This window comes from Topomyia yanbarensis, chromosome 3, assembly GCF_030247195.1.
Source record: "Topomyia yanbarensis strain Yona2022 chromosome 3, ASM3024719v1, whole genome shotgun sequence".
NCBI lineage: Eukaryota > Metazoa > Arthropoda > Insecta > Diptera > Culicidae > Topomyia > Topomyia yanbarensis.
The window spans coordinates 221,246,860-221,264,920 of NC_080672.1; the positions used below are offsets into that span (position 1 = coordinate 221,246,860).

The following is an 18,061-nucleotide window of genomic DNA, read 5'->3' on the forward strand; positions in this document are numbered from 1 at the left end:
CAACGATTCCGAGTGTAGTGTAGCTTCCGGTTCAATGGCTCCCCAATGACCCATTGCTAGCTATTCGACGCGGTCTACTCGGTCTAATCCCCAGCTTTGGATCTAGCCTACTCACAAACTACTCGGTAGAGTGTTGAGGTCGGTCCCGCGATTCCGGTGATGCCTGACGTCCGATTCGCTGGCGCCCCGACGACCCGAACCCAGTGCTACTTCGCGCACTATTCAACCGCTACTGATTTTTTTTTATTGATCCGACTTCCGGTACCTGAGTTACGGGTAGAAGAGTATGATCACACAGCAAGTTCTCGCATAAACTGGTACCACCATGATGTCCAAATTATGCAATGCATATTAAAATGTATGCAACATTACTTGGATTCACGTTTCAAGATTATTATTGACCCATCGAAGTCGCTTTGACCACATTGGCCACATACGACGGCTCTTAATGCCCCCGGCGATTTTGAGAAGTCACTAGGTTAATATCATACCTATTTCTCAGCGAGTTCTTTACCGATTTTTACAAACTTAATTTCAAATGACACCGTTCCCATTGACTGTTGTTGAATTTCTAGTTGATCCGGATGGATTTTTTCCAAAATGTGACCACAACAGCTTGGATTTGTAGTTCTAGGTCATTAACATTCATTCACATTGGCCACTATTGACGGTTCCAGAAGCCCCGGCGGAAATATCCAAATTCAGAATAACAGCTACATCGATTTCTCAATGATGACCGATTTGACTTAGTCTCAAATGAACGGTGTTGCGTTCTCGAAAACTGTTTTTAAATTTTATTTCGATCCGACTTCCGGTTCCGGGGTTACGAGTTGGGGAGTGTGATCACAGAGAAAACTTCTATTCAAACCGATACCGCGATGAATGCAAAAGAATTTCTTTTTGCTAAAATAGGAGTCTGACGACCCATTGATATCATGTTGGCCACATTGATCACCATAGACGGTTCTGGAAGTCCCCGGAAAAATGGCCATCTTTCAAAATTAAAAAACTCACATCAGTTTCTCCGAGATGGTATGAAAGGTATATTATATACAGATTGCTTAGAAATTTCTAACGTTTCGGTTATATGGTTCTGGAAATCTAGAATCGTCCGGCGACATAAGAAATTCCCATATAAGCCGGATAAATTTTTTTATTTGAATGGAGGTACCCATGAAACTTATACGACTTTCAGTTCCGGAGTTACGGGTTAAAGACTACGGTCACACAGCAACACTTTTGTGAGTGATGTAACACATATTCAAATAGTTTCAACATTATTTGGATTTGCGGGTCTAGATCGTTAATGACCAATCAAAGCAGTTTTTACCACATTGGCCACCTATGACGGCTCTTGATGCCCCCGAAAACTCCCCAAGTTTCTAAGCTAATATCCCACTAAATCCCCCCCACGCATTCTCCCCTCACACTAATGATCCTCCTATACTCCCCCACCACTCCCCATTTCAAAATATATTTACATGAATACCACATTAAACTCACGCTGATTAAGCTAACGAAATACTTTTTTTTATTTCAAGTGTGTCAGCGTCGATATATTGCTCATCAGGTTCGTGACAGCCGTACACTCGATATTATCAAGGAACAAACATTACAACAAACACGCAAGTTGTAAGCGTGATCCAACACAGGACAAGCTCTCCAATGTTTGATTCTAATCAACATGTTTGAATTATTCTAAATTATATTATATCGTGTTTTTTTAATTATAGTTTGCCTATCATCGAACGCTTCACCCGATCCTACGATGCTGGAATCCACAATCACCTGGACTATAATGTACGGAATAGGATGTGAATTTACGTTACAAAGGACAATGAAATGCGGTCATCCTGAATGACGACTAGCTGTTTATTTAGGCACTGCTACCGGTTTGCCGTTGGAATGGTTTGGTTGTACAGGATAAATATAGCCCTGACAAGTACAGAGGTCAAAAATATGAGAACGTCTTGTAGGGTTTATGTGAAATGTATATTTGTATCACTATACACCAATCGAGTTCCACACTATATGTCAATTTCGATGGATTGACACATCAGGAGTAGCGCTGCTAAGTATTTTTTAAGTTTTATACACATGTGATGCATAAATAAAATTAATTTACTAATAGCTGAATCCGATGAAAACATATTCTTTCTTTTTCGAAAATCTTATCTGACAACCAAAACAAATACAAACAAAGAATAAGAAGCGCAAAGAACCGATTCACTATCGGTTCTGGTCACTCTGGCTGCCATAAGTACAGCAGACGGCTGGCCGGCCTGTCTCCCTCAAAACTGATGGGCGAAATCCTGGTAGAAACGGTTGTATCGTTTGAGGTGTATATTTGGCAGCCGCGAGGCAGCCATACACCAGCATATCTACCAGCCATTTTTCGCCCGCTGGCAGGCGTGAGGCAGCCGTCTGGCAGCTAGCCTTGAGCGGGTAGTAACTATAATCTGACGCGTGATAGTTTTTGCTTTATAACCGAAACGTTAGAAATTTCTAAGCAATCTATATATAATATACCTTTCATACCATCTCGGAGAAACTGAAGTGACTTTTTTAATTTTGAAAGATGGCCATTTTTCCGGGGACTTCCAGAACCGTCTATGGTGATCAATGTGGCCAACATGATATCAATGGGCCGTCAGACTCCTATTTTAGCAAAAAGAAATCCTTTTTGCATTCATCGCGGTATCGGTTTGAATAGGAGTTTTCTCTGTGATCACACTCCTCAACTCGTAACCCTGGAACCGGAAGTTCTATCGAAATAAAATTTAAAAACAGTTTTCGAGAACGCAACACCGTTCATTTGAGACTAAGTCAAATCGGTCATCATTGAGAAATCGATGCAGCTGTTATTCTGAATTTGGATATTTCCGCCGGGGCTTCTGGAATCGTCAATAGTGGCCAATGTGGTCAAAGAGACTTTGAATGAATGTTAATGACCTAGAACTACAAATCCAAGCAACTGTGGTCATTTTGGAAAAAATCCATCCGGATCAACTAGAAATTCAACAACAGTCAATGGGAACGGTGTCATTTGAAATTAAGTTTGTAAAAATCGGTAAAGAACTCGCTGAGAAATAGGTATGATATTAAACTAGTGACTTCACAAGATCGCCGGGGGCATTAAGAGCCGTCGTATGTGGCCAATGTGGTCAAAGCGACTTCGATGGGTCAATAATGATCTTGAAACGTGAATCCAAGTAATGTTGCATACATTTTAATATGTATTGCATAATTTGGACATCATGGTGGTACCAGTTTATGCGGGAACTTGCTGTGTGATCATACTCTTCTACCCGTAACTCAGGAACCGGAAGTCGGATCAATAAAAAAATCAGTAGCGGTTGAATAGTGCGCGAAGTAGCACTGGGTTCGGGTCGTCGGGGCTCCAGCGAATCGGACGTCAGGCTTTACCGGAATCGCGGGACCGACCTCAACACTCTACCGAGTAGTTTGTGAGTAGGCTAGATCCAACGCTGGGGATTAGACCGAGTAGACCGCCGGACAGCAGTGAAAACTAGCAAATCTATGAATCTTCTTTATTCGTTGTGAATCAAGGTTGGATTATAAATTCCTGCATGGAGGATAATCTTGTGTTAGGATTAAGTTTTAGGGTATAAATACAAATTCTTACTGTTAATGTTTTCGCTGCCGTACAGAGCTGTCTAAATCGTACCCGTACAGTAATCAGTCTGTGTCCTAGCATTTAAGTATAATAGTATTAGAGATTCACGGTAATCAAATAAGCTAGGTTGGACTACTAACCTTAATGACCTGTTCGGTTTCGAAGTCTATTTAAATTGTAATTTAAATGTGCTCCTAATGGTATTGTTCGCACAGTCTTCGATCCGTACTGTTTCTCCGTATCACTTGTATCCGTACTGTTTCCTACCCGCACTAACTCTGTCCGTACCGTAGCTTTAATTCCTGTTATGTTCAATTTTAGGTATTTATAAACATCTAATATAATTAAACTTACCATAGTACAGTTAGGGTAGATTTAGTTAGAAATGGGAACAATTATTTAACTTGAGAATTGGGTTAATTTATAACAATTGTGAAAATGTGTTCTAGCTTACGCTACTTTTTACCGAATGACTTGACTTTTTTTTTTCTTCCTATCTGACTGTCTTGTCCGTGACCGATATTCGTGCCAATCCCTCGAGAAGTCGAAGGGCGCGGTTTGTTGATGTTGATTTGCTGTATGGGCGCCGAGGGGCTCGCTGAACTGTATGGCGCTATTAACACTCCCCCCGGAATGCAGTTAGGGTCTTCCTGAAGAGCATTCTTCCGCCGTAGTGAACTCCCGCATCAGCCGGTCGTCGTCGAGTTCCTGTAGCGCTAGCTGTAGCTCCTTACTGGCGCCCTGGAAGTTTGTGCCATGGTCGCTGTAGATCACTGCCGGAACTCCCCTTCTAGCAAAGATGTTGCGTATAGCCATCATATAGGAATCTGTCGTCAGTGTGTGAGCGAGTTCTAAGTGTACGGCACGAATGGTAAGACATGTTGCCAGTACCCCCCAACGTTTCTCTGTGCGTCGTCCGACGGATACCGTCATTGGGCCAAAATAGTCTATCCCCATGTACGTAAATGGTCGAGCAAAGGCAGCCAGGCGAGCGAGTGGTAGATCAGTCATCGCAGGTGGTTGCGAGGCAGCCTGGTTATTTTTACACTGTTGGCACTCCTTCCGGATCGCACGGTACGTTGCCTTCTGACGTGGACTGCGGAATCGCTGGCGAAGCTCGTTGATGATCGTCTCATGGTTCTGGTGGTTAAACTGCTTGTGTGCATTGGACACGATAAGCCTAGTGATGTGGTGATTCCGTGGAAGAATAACCGGATTAGCGGCGTCGTAATCTGTGAATTTACATTCTTGGGTTCGGCCGCGGGCCCTTAGAACGCCGTTCTTGTCAAGAAAGGCGCACATCTTACTTAGCGAACTGTTGTTTTTTATAAACTTGCGTTGCTGGGTGGTTGATAAGGGTTCATTCAGGACTGCTATCTCATCGGGATACGCACTGCGCTGTGCAAGACGAAACAGGTAATTTTCCGCTTTTCTTACCTCGTCACGAGTCAGAGAGCCACCCCGCCTTGGTTTTTTCATCTTAGCTTGCCTCAGGTTGTCCACGAAACGGGTCACATAAGCCATTCGGCGCAGTAGAGAAGACCATCCCGAGAAATCATGTGGCTGAACCACTGGGTCCAACGGCATGGTATGAAGCAGAAGATGAGGCCGCAACTCCTCTTTAGTCGATCCAAATGGGTGCGGGGAAACAGGCCATGCTTCGTTCGGTTGCCAGAGAAAATTGGGACCGCAAAACCATCGACTAGAGGTAGTCATATCTGGAGCTCGTGTCCATTTGGTTCCCTCGTCTGCCACGTTCAGCTTCGTTGGCACCCACTGCCATTCGTTGACGTTCGTCGTTTCCAGGATCTCGCTAACACGGAAGGCCACGAATTGGCTATACCGACGGTGATCCGAGTTGAGCCAGCAGAGGATATCTCTGGAGTCAGTCCAGAAGAAACGTTGATTGATTTTGACGGATAGCGATTTGGCAATGGTTCCCGCTAATCTCACGCCTATCACAGCGGCTTACAGTTCGGACTTCGGAATGGAGAGAAACTTTAACGGCGCGACTCTCGTCTTTGCTCCGGCCAGTCTGCATTCGATGGTTTCTCCTTCCTGAAAACGCAAATACACTGCAGCTGCGAAACCGTTCTCGCTTGCGTCGACGAACGTGTGCAGTTATACCACCGTTCCGTCCGTCGCGGATGTGAGTGTTCGGTAGCATCAAGGTATTTCGATAGACGATACCTGCGGTAACACTGTCAGCCATACCAACCACTTTTGAAACAACGACTCGTCGATGGGGTCATCCCAGCCGACTGAAGTTCTCCAGATTTCTTGCAGCAAGGATTTTAGTTGCATTAGGAAGTGTGCTATGAGTCCTAAGGGATCGAATATCATCATTAGTGTACGAAGCGCTTCGCGTTTTGTCGGTCGTCGCTGCCCACTGATCAGTAGTTGCTCGTACCGCGGTGACATTTTATATGTGAAGCAGTCTGTTGAGGTGTTCCACCACATTCCGAGAACCCGTTCTGACACGTGTTTGTCGCCGATACTGAGGCTTTTCTCATCGGAGCCTGTTTCGCTCATAGCTGCCACAACTCTGGGTGAGTTGGAGATCCAGTTCCGCATTTCGAAGCCTGCTGACCTGTGCACTGTCTGTACTTCTCGAACCACTTGTATTGCTTCCTCCTCAGATTCCACACTCAGAAGCATATCGTCAACGTAGTGTTGCTTTACGATTGCGTGAACTGCTTCTGGGTGTTCTTGTTCGAATCTCTTTGCATTGTAATTTTTTACGTTTTGTGCCGTACTCGGCGAGCAGCATGCGCCGAACGTCATAACCTGCACTACGTAGACGCTAGGGTCGATATCTGTCTCGCAGGCCTTCCAGAAGAAGCGTTGGCAATGTTGGTCGTCCTCCCGCATCCTTACTTGGTGGTACATCTCACGGATGTCGCCGCATACCGCTCCCGGAACTGGATCAGAACAGATAGAAGAGATGTCAGTTGGTCTGGGCCTTTTAACAGAACTGAGTTGAGTGAAACTCCAAAGGCGGTGCCAGTTGCATCCCATACGAGTCTCGTTTTGCCCGGCTTGTTCGGATTGACGATTGGAAATATCGAAACGTACCAAACTCGTGGGCGGTTTACTTCCAGCTCTTCCGCGGACAACTTGCGAATGTAGCCTTTGTTGATATGATCCTGGATTTTCGCGTTCAATTCGCCCGCCAGAAGTGGATCCTTCTTCATGCGGTTATCTAGGCATCGCCATCTTCGCAGTGCCATCGCTGCACTATCCGGAAGTCGGACCGAATCGTACTTCCATAGAAGCCCGGATTCGAAACGGCTGTCTACGGGCCGAGTGAGTGATTCCAGCATTGACTGTGCTCGTTGGTCCTCGTGTGACAGAAGTAGTTTACTTTGCTTAGAGATGCCCAAGCTGTCGAGGGCAAAATAACCTTTGACGAGTTCGTGAAGATCTTCACCGGTCTCTCTGTTGCACTGGTAAATCTGTAGCGCATGATAGTTTACGTAGTGCCCTGTATTCTTGTCTCCCACACAACTGCCGAAAACAATCCAGCCGAGACGTGTTTTGATTGCAATCGGCTCATTTAACTGTCCTTCGCGACTCTTCATTGCATATCCGAGACTGGCATTATCCAGACCGATTAGGATTCGCGGATTGGCCTCGTTATACGACTCAATCGGTAGTCCCATGAGGTGCTGGTATCTCTGCTTCAACTCCGCGGTAAGGAGTGTCTGTGGTCGGATCTGCAAGCTTCCAATCGTTCGTACACTGGATAGGTCATACCTTTTGATCGGGTTCGTTACGCTGGAGATTTGAAGACTAACGTTTTGTGACTTGTTTTCGATCTTGGTGGTTTCGCCTGTCCACTTCAGGCACAGTGGATTCTTTGGTCCCTTCAACCCGAGCTCGTCTGCTAAACTCTGTTCTAGAAGCGTGAGTTCTGAGCCGTCGTCCAGGAATGCGTAGGTTCGAATTGCCTTCGATGGACCGTATAAAGTGACCGGAACTACTCTGAACAAGATCTCCGACTGCACTTGGTGCACGTTGTAGCTTTTCTCGAAAACGGCGGCTGCTGTAGGAGATTCACCAGATCGAGGATTTTCGTAACCGTGAAGCAGAGGATGGTGCAGATATGTACAGCCGTTCGTTCCGCATGGTTTTTCTTGTTTACATGACCCGTTGTGCTTACGCAGGCATTTACGACAAAGTTTGTAAGTTCTTACTGTCGCCCACTTCGAATCGTAGCTTAAGGCCACGAACTGTTAGCATTTGGCCAGCATCGTACAATCCCCTTTGCTCGCCACGCACTTCTTGATGTCAACGATGATTGGTTTCTGTGGAGAGTTGGCTGTTTTCGAATCCTTAGAGTCTATTTCCGAGTGAACATTCAAGAAACCATCCCGCTTAGTACCGCGAAACCGTTGATCGCTGTATACGGTATCTACGACCGCACTTGCATCCTCTGCTGTCTCGTACAGCCACGTACTGAAATCCAATAGGTTCGGTGTAGGGTTATTTCTTGAGAACCTGGCCCAGCTCAGCTTCAACGTTGGTGGCAACCTCCCTACTAACTCGTATCGGAGCGATGCATTGTAGACGAAGTCGCTAACCTCACACGCTTGAATGGTAGCGACCAAATTCTCAACTGTCAGTGCGAAGTTCACCACTGTCTCCAACTTCTCGATGCTCGGCAACGGCAATGATCGTATCTTCTTGATAACCGCCTGCACGATTGCTTCTGGTCGTCCATAGAGCATCTTGAGAGTTGAAAGGACTCCCGCAACGTTCGATGGGTGGAGCAGGCGACATCTTACTGCTTCCAATGCTCTTCCTTTCAAGCACTTACGCAACCGTAACATATTTTCCTCATTGGAGAATCCGCACATCTAAGTCGACGAGTTAAACATCGAGAAGAACAGCGGCCAATCTTCCGGATTACCGCTGAAGTCCGGCAGATCCTTCGAAAATGCCTGGCGTGCGGCGATTTGACTTCGATTCAACACACATGCCGTGTCGTCACTAAGCCCATACGCTGGGAGGGATGGTCGTGGGTGGAACGTTGACCTGGTACAAACGCGTTCGCTTCGGCCCATGATCCAGCCTCCGGTGCAAGAGCGACTGATTGTCGCATATGGGAGCTGCCGAAGATTGGCCGAGTCTCTTGTTGGCCGGAAACACGTTGTGGGGGTCGTCGGAGTTGGATATTAACTTGGGTCGCACGCTGCTGATCTGGAACCGGAGCCTGGTGCTCTACAGACGCAGTCGAGTTCCTCGGTGGACGTTTCTCTAGTCCCTCGGGTTCAGATCCGCAGTCAACCTTCTCGCCGTATCCATCCATGTCGTCTATCCATTTCTTCACCTTCGAAATTGATACTGATTGGGGCTCACTAACAATCGACGAGCAGTCGCTACCGCCCTCTAACAGAATCTTGTACTTGAGTTCTAAATATCGTCGTTCCAACTCCTTTTCCTCCTCTAACCATTGTAGTTCCAAAGCTTGTCTCCGTTTGGCCTGACTTCCGATGCTGCTTGCCTTGCTCTTTGACCGTACAGTGGATGTTGTACTGCTTACGTTGGTGGTATGCAGAGGGGAAGGGGTTAGATCCTTTGCGTGTTCGCAGTTCATGCAGATCCAGCTCACGTCAGCAATCCCTTCTGACACTTCTACACACGAGAAATGATACCACTCATTGCAACCGTCACACTGAACCATTCGACTATTATCACGCTCATCACACACTTGACAATGACCGACCCGATTCTTTCGTATGCGGAGGAACGGATTACGTTTGACTACGTTCGTTTTGTTTTTATCGGCTGTATCCTTTTCCTTAGGATTTACTCCCGGCCGGTTGGATTCATTGGTAACTTGATCATTTACCTGTTCGCTAGGGGGAGGATGGACAAACACTTTAATCGCCGAATCCTTAGCGTTCGTTTCGTCCTTCTGCAGCTCAGTCGTAGTCGCTTGGACGTTGTGACCGTCAACTGCCGCGTCACCACCTGGGGTGACCTTATCGGCCGTCTTCTTGCTGGATCCGGATTTGGCTTTCCTGGATGGCATCCTTCCTCCATGAAGCAATTCTCGTAACAGAATTTATAAGATGTTGCCGGACAGCAGTGAAAACTAGCAAATCTATGAATCTTCTTTATTCGTTGTGAATCAAGGTTGGATTATAAATTCCTGCATGGAGGATAATCTTGTGTTAGGATTAAGTTTTGGGGTATAAATACAAATTCTTACTGTTAATGTTTTCGCTGCCGTACAGAGCTGTTTAAATCGTACCCGTACAGTAATCAGTCTGTGTCCTAGCATTTAACTATAATAGTATTAGAGATTCACGGTAATCAAATAAGCTAGGTTGGACTACTAACCTTAATGACCTGTTCGTTTTCGAAGTCTATTTAAATTGCAATTTAAATGTGCTCCTAATGGTATTGTTCGCACAGTCTTCGATTCGTACTGTTTCTCCGTATCACTTGTATCCGTACTGTTTCCTACCCGCACCAACTCTGTCCGTACCGTAGCTTTAATTCCTGTTAGGTTCAATTTTAGGTATTTATAAACATCTAATATAATTAAACTTACCATAGTACAGTTAGGGTAGATTTAGTTAGAAATGGGAACAATTATTTAACTTGAGAATTGGGTTAATTTATAACAATTGTGAAAATGTGTTCTAGCTTACGCTACTTTTTACCGAATGACTTGACTTTTTTTCTTTCTTCCTATCTGACTGTCTTGTCCGTGACCGATATTCGTGCCAATCCCTCGAGAAGGCGAAGGGCGCGGTTTGTTGATGTTGATTTGCTGTATGGGCGCCGAGGGGCTCGCTGAACTGTATGGCGCTATTAACAGCTAACAATGGGTCATTGGGGAGCCATTGAACCGGAAGCTACACTACACCCGGAATCGTTGGATGGACCGCTGCACCTACTGGCTGGCCCGTTGAGTAAGCTAGGTCCATCGCAACGGACTAGATCAAGTAGATCGAGACGAAGCGGGGAGCAAAATAGCTCATGGAAATGAGCATCGGTTTTGGAAGATATCTGCCACCGGGGAATTTTACTGCCGTGGACTATCCGACAGAATCGTGACGGGAATGGGAGCTAATTGGCTCACGGAACGAACACCGGTAGCGAGAGCAATTCCGTTGCCGGAGAACTCTCAGTCGGAGTAGGATAAAACGCGAGTCGATCGCGATAAAGCTGGGAGCAAAATGGGTCAAGAAAGCGGGTATTGGTGTCGGGAAAAATTCCTCTGTCGGGGAACTATCGATCGGAGTAGATCGTGATAAGACCGGGAGCTGAAAGACGTACGGAAATAGGAGCCACATGGCTCAGGGAATCGGCATCTAAACGGCTAACGAGAGCTAAATGACGACGTAATAGATGCAGACAAGAAGCAAGAGAAGAGTCGAGAGTTAAATCAAAGCTCAAAAATCGAGCCATTTCATGAACCAAGTGAGGCTCCGAGAGCAGAAGTACGAGGTGCGACGAATACACAACGAGGACCCCCCCCCCCCCCCCCGTTATCGGAAGGGCTTATCGTCAGAACCACATACTACAATTGCAACGACAGGCAACGTCGCGCACTAAAACACTGGGCCAATTGCAGCGCTGAGACGTTCACTTTATTACCGGGATGTTATCATGTTTGCGAAATCGCGGGTGCAGGTGCCGTGAATGGTTGCGAAGGCTCAAGCATTTGTATGTTAACGGGTTTGTCACGTGTATGTGACTTCGTGTGTATAATTTCTATTTTATAATCATGTGGCGTGTATTCTTGAATGCTCGCGCGCGGACCGTAAATCTGACGCTTAATTCTTATGGTAGATGGTAGAAGAGCGTCAGTTTTCCCATATCACTAGTTTCCGGTCATGTCGCTATGGAACGTGTTGTCTAGTGAATATGAACGTCATTTTTTTATTAGTCCAACTGAAGGCATAAGTCTAGGCTTCTAGGACCGACTTCAGGACATGACCATTTCATGATCACGCAAGTAGTGGGTTAATGCTTGAGATTGCGTTTGTAAGTTAAAAGGGCTTTAAATTTAACAATAATAACATGTACAATGGAACAATTAGTCAGCTTGAACTGAGATCACCCCCAGCGGTAGCAGTGATCAAATGCAGCACTTATCGCAGCGCATTGTCAACAATCAACATGCTTGATTGCTACTGCTGTTCTTTACGGCCCGACGTTCGACGGGGATGACGTCATTCATAGAAGCGTATTGTGCTGGGTGCTCAAATCTGTCGTACGAGACGCTATAGGCGCGATGTTACTTGTCTTGCAAACGAGCAACAACTGAATCAAACAGGCACACGGCACATTTATTTATAACTTTTCGTGTTCGTTTGAATAACTAAGCTGCTCCCTATTGACGGCTCTGCCGGGGATAGATTGACTGCTGTATGGGAGCTTTCACGTTTTCGAGATCCGTTCATTTTTGCTTGTTTTTCAATAGTGTGCTATTGAAAAACAAGCAAAAAAACAAGCAATAAAACATAATTTCAGCTAATTCCGAATTGTTTGGTGATAACCAGACGGAAATCCGTTCATGAATAACAAAGTTATTAGCGTTCAAAATAGTGACGCAAAAACGTGACATCGTTTGATTTTAGATTTTAGAATGACACCCTGCCCCAGATAAGTCAGTAAGACATTTTCAATGTCAAAAGGTCCATTAAACGTATTACCTACTGAACAATTAAGACCACCATTATGGTACGTAAAAAGCTAAATAGGCCAGTTTTGCATCCATTTCCTGACCCAATTGACACAAATACTCAGACGAACACATACACAGATAGACAGCCAACCAGCATATAACAATTGTACACTAGTACTAAGAACTACAATTATTATAAACGACTACTAAAAGGTTTCTACTTTTGTATTTATTAAATCAATTTAATTATTAAATAATTTAATTAGCCTGTGCACAATAACGGAATCGACCGATAAATCGACACGCAATGCCCTGCTGCGAGCCGTTCCAACAAACACTGCCATTAAGCTGTTGAACAATGTTTGCAAACAGAGCCACAGAAAAAGGCAACCTACGGTGACCCGCCAGCGCGCAAAGGCTATTGGCTGAGCGTTGGTATGGGCTGGCGAAGAGTATGAGAAAATACCAGTCTTCCCAAATGAATATCGAACATTATGTTCGCTCTAGTTTTGTGCTCATCTTGTACCCTCATTTCGTGTGCAAACTCGAACGCGCTAATGCGTACCAAAACATAAGCACATGTTCGTCTGCACAACCGAACTCCATGTACGTACGCGGTGTTCGTACACACAGGTTCTTGATACTAGTTTTCTCTTTCTCTCACTCATCATCACTAGCATTGACTTATTCTGTTTTGTGGTTGCCTTTCTTGTGTACGCACACGGTGTACATACACGGTGTTTATACCTAAGTTAACACATCGTTCGCGTGGGTTCGGTGTTCGATGCGAACCTGTATACAAAGGCAAGGCATGTTTAAGGTTGAACGCGTGCACGAAATTTTGTGCACGGGTGCAAACTTGTCTATGTTCTTGGGAAGACTGAAAAATACAAAACATAAAAATGGTCCACAAGCCCTCTTCGTCTCCTTGATGCGCCACTATCGAGGAGAAATGCAATATTGTTTATTTATTTCGTCAATCAAATGTAGACTACATTATATAAATATTAATTGCTTATATACTATCCTGTAAACTATTTCTATGTACTATGATGCCGTAAAGAGTTGAAAAACTGTTTTAAACTTGTTCGGGGCATGGTAAGGTCAATACTTTCACAATGCTCGTTATACACAGCCATCATCCGGTTTAGTGGTCCGAATTTAGCATAGTCTGTACGGTGATGACCTATCGCGAACAAATTTCTATTGCGTAATTGACGAGTAGGAGCATATAAATTTAATTTTGACAAAATGTAAGATGAGTCAATACGCTGCATGACGATATCGTTTAGAAACGAGATCATAGCATAGTCCCGACGTTCTTTTAATGTTTGAATATCTATCAACATACAACGTGCTTCATAAGATGGAAGAGGGAATACTGTCCATCTTAACTTGCGTAATGCATATAATAGAAACTGTTTTTGGATTGATTCAATTCTCACTTCGTGTTTTTTTATGAATGGTGACCAAACAATACTACAATATTCTAAAATAGACCGAACATATGCTACGTAAAGAGTTTTAATTGTGTAAGGATCTTGAAAGTGATATCCGAAGCGTTTTATAAAATTAAGCATATTACTAGCTCTATGAACAATTGTGTTGTAATGTTCCACAAAGTTTAATTTTTTATCTAAGATAACTCCTAAATCTCTTATTTTATCGCATTTCTGAACGGTTTGATTACCTAATGTAATTGACACGGAAGCCGTGATTTGTTTTCTGCTAAAAGTCATGAGATTACATTTTTTAACATTTAACTCCAGTAAACATTTACAACACCATGTATAAAAGATTTGTGTTTCATCGTGAAAAACATTATAGTCATTATTATTTCTGATTTCTAAAAATAGCTTCATATCATCCGCATATATGAGAATATTAATGTTTTTTAAAATAAGAGAGATGTCGTTGACATATAAAATAAAAAGAAGAGGTCCTAAGTGTGAACCTTGCGGAACCCCCGAAGTAACTTTAATTATATCAGATTTCATCTCATAGAATTTTACTATTTGCTGACGATCTGTTAAATACGACTTAATCCAATTGAGGAGTCTCATCTCGATTCCCAATTTTTCAAGTTTGAATATTAACATGGGAATGTCCAGCTTATCGAAAGCTTTGCTGAAGTCAGTGTAAAGAGCTTCTATATGATTTCCTTTATCCATGGCATTTAACGAGTAATCAACAAATTCTAAAAGGTTTGTACTAGTTGAACGGCCTTTAAAAAACCCATGTTGTGAATTTGTTATTTTATGTTTGACTTGGTTGAAAATGGTTTTATTTATGATGGATTCGAAAAGTTTGGGAAAGCAAGACAGAATGGCAATTCCACGATAATTGCGAATATCAGATTTTTTACCCGATTTATAAATAGGTATTAAAAAAGATTTTTTCCAATCTTTTGGGAAAATACCAGATTCTAGTGACTTATTGAACAGCCAGAATAAAGGTGACGTAAGCTCAGTTGCTAAATTCTTTATGAAAGCAGGTGGAATTCCATCAGGTCCTGAGCCTTTAGTGGCATCTAGATCATTGAGACCAGACAAGATATCTTGAACATTAATGTGACTGACACCAACATCCCTTGAATAATCAGGAAAATAAGAAAAATATTCAAAGTCACGATCATTGTCTGAATAGTTAGAATAAGTTTCTTGAAAAAATGTTGCGAAGAGATTACAAATATCTTTTGAAGTTTCACCCTCTTTCCCATCTAAAGACATTTTTGATGGGAAGTTGCATGAATTCAACTTAGTTTTGATGTAATTAAAAAAGTTTTTTGGGCATGACTTGATCTCATTTTCAGTTTTTGCATTATATACAGTTAGTGCCGAAGAAATAGCCAAAGTTAGTTGGTCACGAATGTTAAGGTATTTTTCCAAATTATCCTGATTATTGTGTTTTCTGTAAATTTTGTGAGCTTTTTGCTTCCGATTTTTCAAATTAATAATTTCCTTGTTGAACCAAACTGGATTTTTGGATGCATGATTTCGTCGTTTTTTCGTGAGTGGAACTTCCTCCTGTATTATTTGCCATAAAATATTATAAAAGATCTCCACTCCACATTCAACGTTCACTTGATTCTTTAAAAGGGACTGCCAATTAGCACTGCTTAATTTATATTTAATATTTTCATAATTTGCTTTTCTATAATCGAAAACGTCCTCGAAGTCACAATCAATGAAATTATGATTCTTGTGCACAAAAATAGAGAATTCTATTGCTGTGTGAAACGTTTCATTTTTCCATAAGGGAGAATGAGATTCATCAACACAGAAATCTTCATTAATGTTTGTTAATAGCAGATCTAAATAACGATTGTGTTGATTTTTTATATGGTTTATTTGATTGAGTCCTAGCAATGCAATTTTCTCAAACATATATTGTAATGTTTCGTTATCACCAACGACAGGAAGTAGAATGCTCTCATTTTCAGAGTCAGGAATAAAATCTAAGTTGCGCTGATTAAAATCACCATAAATATGAACTTTGAATTCTGGAGGAAAATTAGAGATTATTTCTTCAGCTGCTTGAAAGAAAATCTCATATGTTGATTTGTAAGCTAGGTCCGGTGGAAAGTACACTGAGACAAAAATGTGGATTTCATCAGCGATATGTGCTTTAACCCATACATGTTCAAATTCTTTGAATTTTGGTGAGACAATAAGATCGGAATTAAATATAGATGAAACTGCGATGAGAACTCCTCCGCCTGACATTCTTTGGGTTAGTCGTAAATCACGATCATCTCTAAAAACATTATAGTCACTACCGAAAACCTCTTCACTTTTTATATCCTCATTCCAACTTGTTTCGGTACCTAGAATTATCGAAAATGAGGAGCCTAATATATTCTTATGGATTTCGTTCATCTTTACGGCGCTCCTCATTCTATTAAAATTTTGACAGTAAACCAAAATTTCAGTGGCTTTCGAAGAAGTTGGTTGTGATTCGTTATTCGTAAAAATATTGTTTAAAACTATTGTACTGTTACCAGTTGCGTCATGCTTGTCCTGGTCTGCCTCTGAGAAGTGCGTTAAAATTGGCGAAAACACGAACGTTCACAGGAGCAAGATGAACAATGATGTTTACTGTTATGGTGATTGTTGTTAAGACCATTGTTGTTTCTATTGCAAATGCTGTTTCTGTTGTTGTTGTTGTTGTTGCTGTAACTGCTGTTTCTGTTTTCGTTGTGGTTGTTGTTATTTCTGTTGTAGTTGTTGTTGCTGTTTTTGTTGTAGTTGCTTATTCTGTGATTATTGTTGTTGTTGTTGTTGTTACTGCTGTTAATGTTGTTGTTTCTGTTTCCGTTGTGGTCGTTATTGTTTATGTTGTGCCTGTTTCTATTGAAATTGTTGGTGGTATTATTGGACTTGTAGCTGTTGTTTTTGTTGCTATTGTTGTTGTTTCTATTTTGGTTGTAGTTGTGATTATTGTTATTGTTGTACTTATTGCGGTTCCTGTTCTTATTGCACTTGCTATCTTTGTTGTTGCAGTTGTTATTGTTATTACTGTTGATATTGCTGTATCTTGTACCCTGTTTTCTTCTCGATTTTTTACTCTTTGCTGCTTTATCTTTCTCTTTTTGTTGTTTAATGCGACGCTGTTTACGTAAGTCATATTCTGACCAGTCGGAGCGCCACACTCTTTTCGAACCAAGTGTGCGCCATCCATCTTTTGCCACTTGATTATGCTGCGAACCTGAGATAGCAGTTTTATTTGAAACGACGGTCAATTCGTCCATCAGACTGGGGGGAGACACCACAGGTGTCAAACGAGCATTATTAACACTGGTTTCCAGGGTACTAATTGTCGCGGCAATTGCCCTTACTTCGTCTAAAATATCGTCGCCAACAGCGCTGGCTTGTGATTTTATTTCGTCAAGAGCATCACGAGCAGAAAACGACTGGTTACCGGTATGTTCGTTGCATTGAGACGCCATGTCAATGGTTATTACGCTTAAATTTTGAACTTCGCAGCATATTTTTTTTAGCTCACGAGTCAGGTCAGTTGTGAGCTCCACCACGTACTCCTCAATGCGCTTCCTTGTGGATTCCATAGATATGTTGAATAATGACGTGATATGATTTTTTAAAACAACGAGCTCATCGGCCTTATTGACCGCGTTGTTTTCCATAGTGCGCGATAATGTTGACACCGCATAATCAACTTTCGCGCAGGTGATATTATTTACATTAGTCACCGCTTCTTTTAGCTGGTGATCAATGTTATCGAACAGTTCACCAAATGCGTTCAACTTTTTGATGTCAGCAGCCATTCGAAGATTGGAATCCGTTTGCGTCTTGATTAAATTAAAGAGCTGCTCCTGTTGGAAAAGCACTTTACGTGTGTCAATCCCCGTTTTAAGATTATGCTGACAATCCGAGCATAGAGGAATCATAAAAGACGTGATGTGATGCTCTTGGTGCCGTTGCACTCCTACACAGGCCGCGTGATACGATTTGTTGCAAAACTCGCACTTCCATAAAAAACGATCATCACTAATTGAACACGATCGAACACTGCACGACATAATGCTGACTATTTTTTTTTCGAAAATCGCGCGCGGCTTGAATTAAATTAATCAAATAAATACTTGTAGCGTAGCGCCGTTCAACTACGTCTACTACCGGTAACGGTCGACTAATAACCATCTTAAAGCTATTATCTGTCAAAGGGTTCTGCAGTACTGATGCACGCAATATGCTTGATGATGTTTGCAATACCGTCAACCTCAACCTAGGAGAGGGTAAAATAATAAGCTTTGTGTT

At 42.7% G+C, this 18,061-nt stretch overlaps 2 protein-coding genes across 2 annotated transcripts; both read right to left on the reverse strand.

Annotated features, from left to right (window-relative positions):
* Window positions 1-4,276: 4,276 nt before the first annotated feature.
* LOC131687678 (uncharacterized) lies at window positions 4,277-6,508 on the reverse strand. The gene is made up of 2 exons (XM_058971774.1): window positions 5,992-6,508; window positions 4,277-5,604 (listed from the first exon to the last, which is right to left on the reverse strand). The coding sequence occupies exons 1-2, from the start codon at window positions 6,506-6,508 to the stop codon at window positions 4,277-4,279; spliced, it is 1,845 nt and encodes a 614-aa protein (XP_058827757.1).
* A 2,098-nt stretch (window positions 6,509-8,606) lies between these two features.
* LOC131687679 (uncharacterized) lies at window positions 8,607-9,674 on the reverse strand. Its single transcript, XM_058971775.1, has one exon. It carries the CDS (start codon window positions 9,672-9,674, stop codon window positions 8,607-8,609), a length of 1,068 nt encoding a protein of 355 aa, XP_058827758.1.
* Window positions 9,675-18,061: the final 8,387 nt, after the last annotated feature.

Excerpts from the sequence above, each read along its gene's own strand:
- LOC131687678 (XM_058971774.1), bottom strand. The coding sequence starts at position 6,508 with ATGCGGGAGGACGACCAACATTGCCAACGCTTCTTCTGGAAGGCCTGC. Across the intron at positions 5,605-5,991 it reads GACAAAACGCGAAGCGCTTC|CCGCTGTGATAGGCGTGAGA; the intron begins GTACACTAATGA and ends CCGAACTGTAAG.
- LOC131687679 (XM_058971775.1), bottom strand. The coding sequence starts at position 9,674 with ATGCCATCCAGGAAAGCCAAATCCGGATCCAGCAAGAAGACGGCCGAT.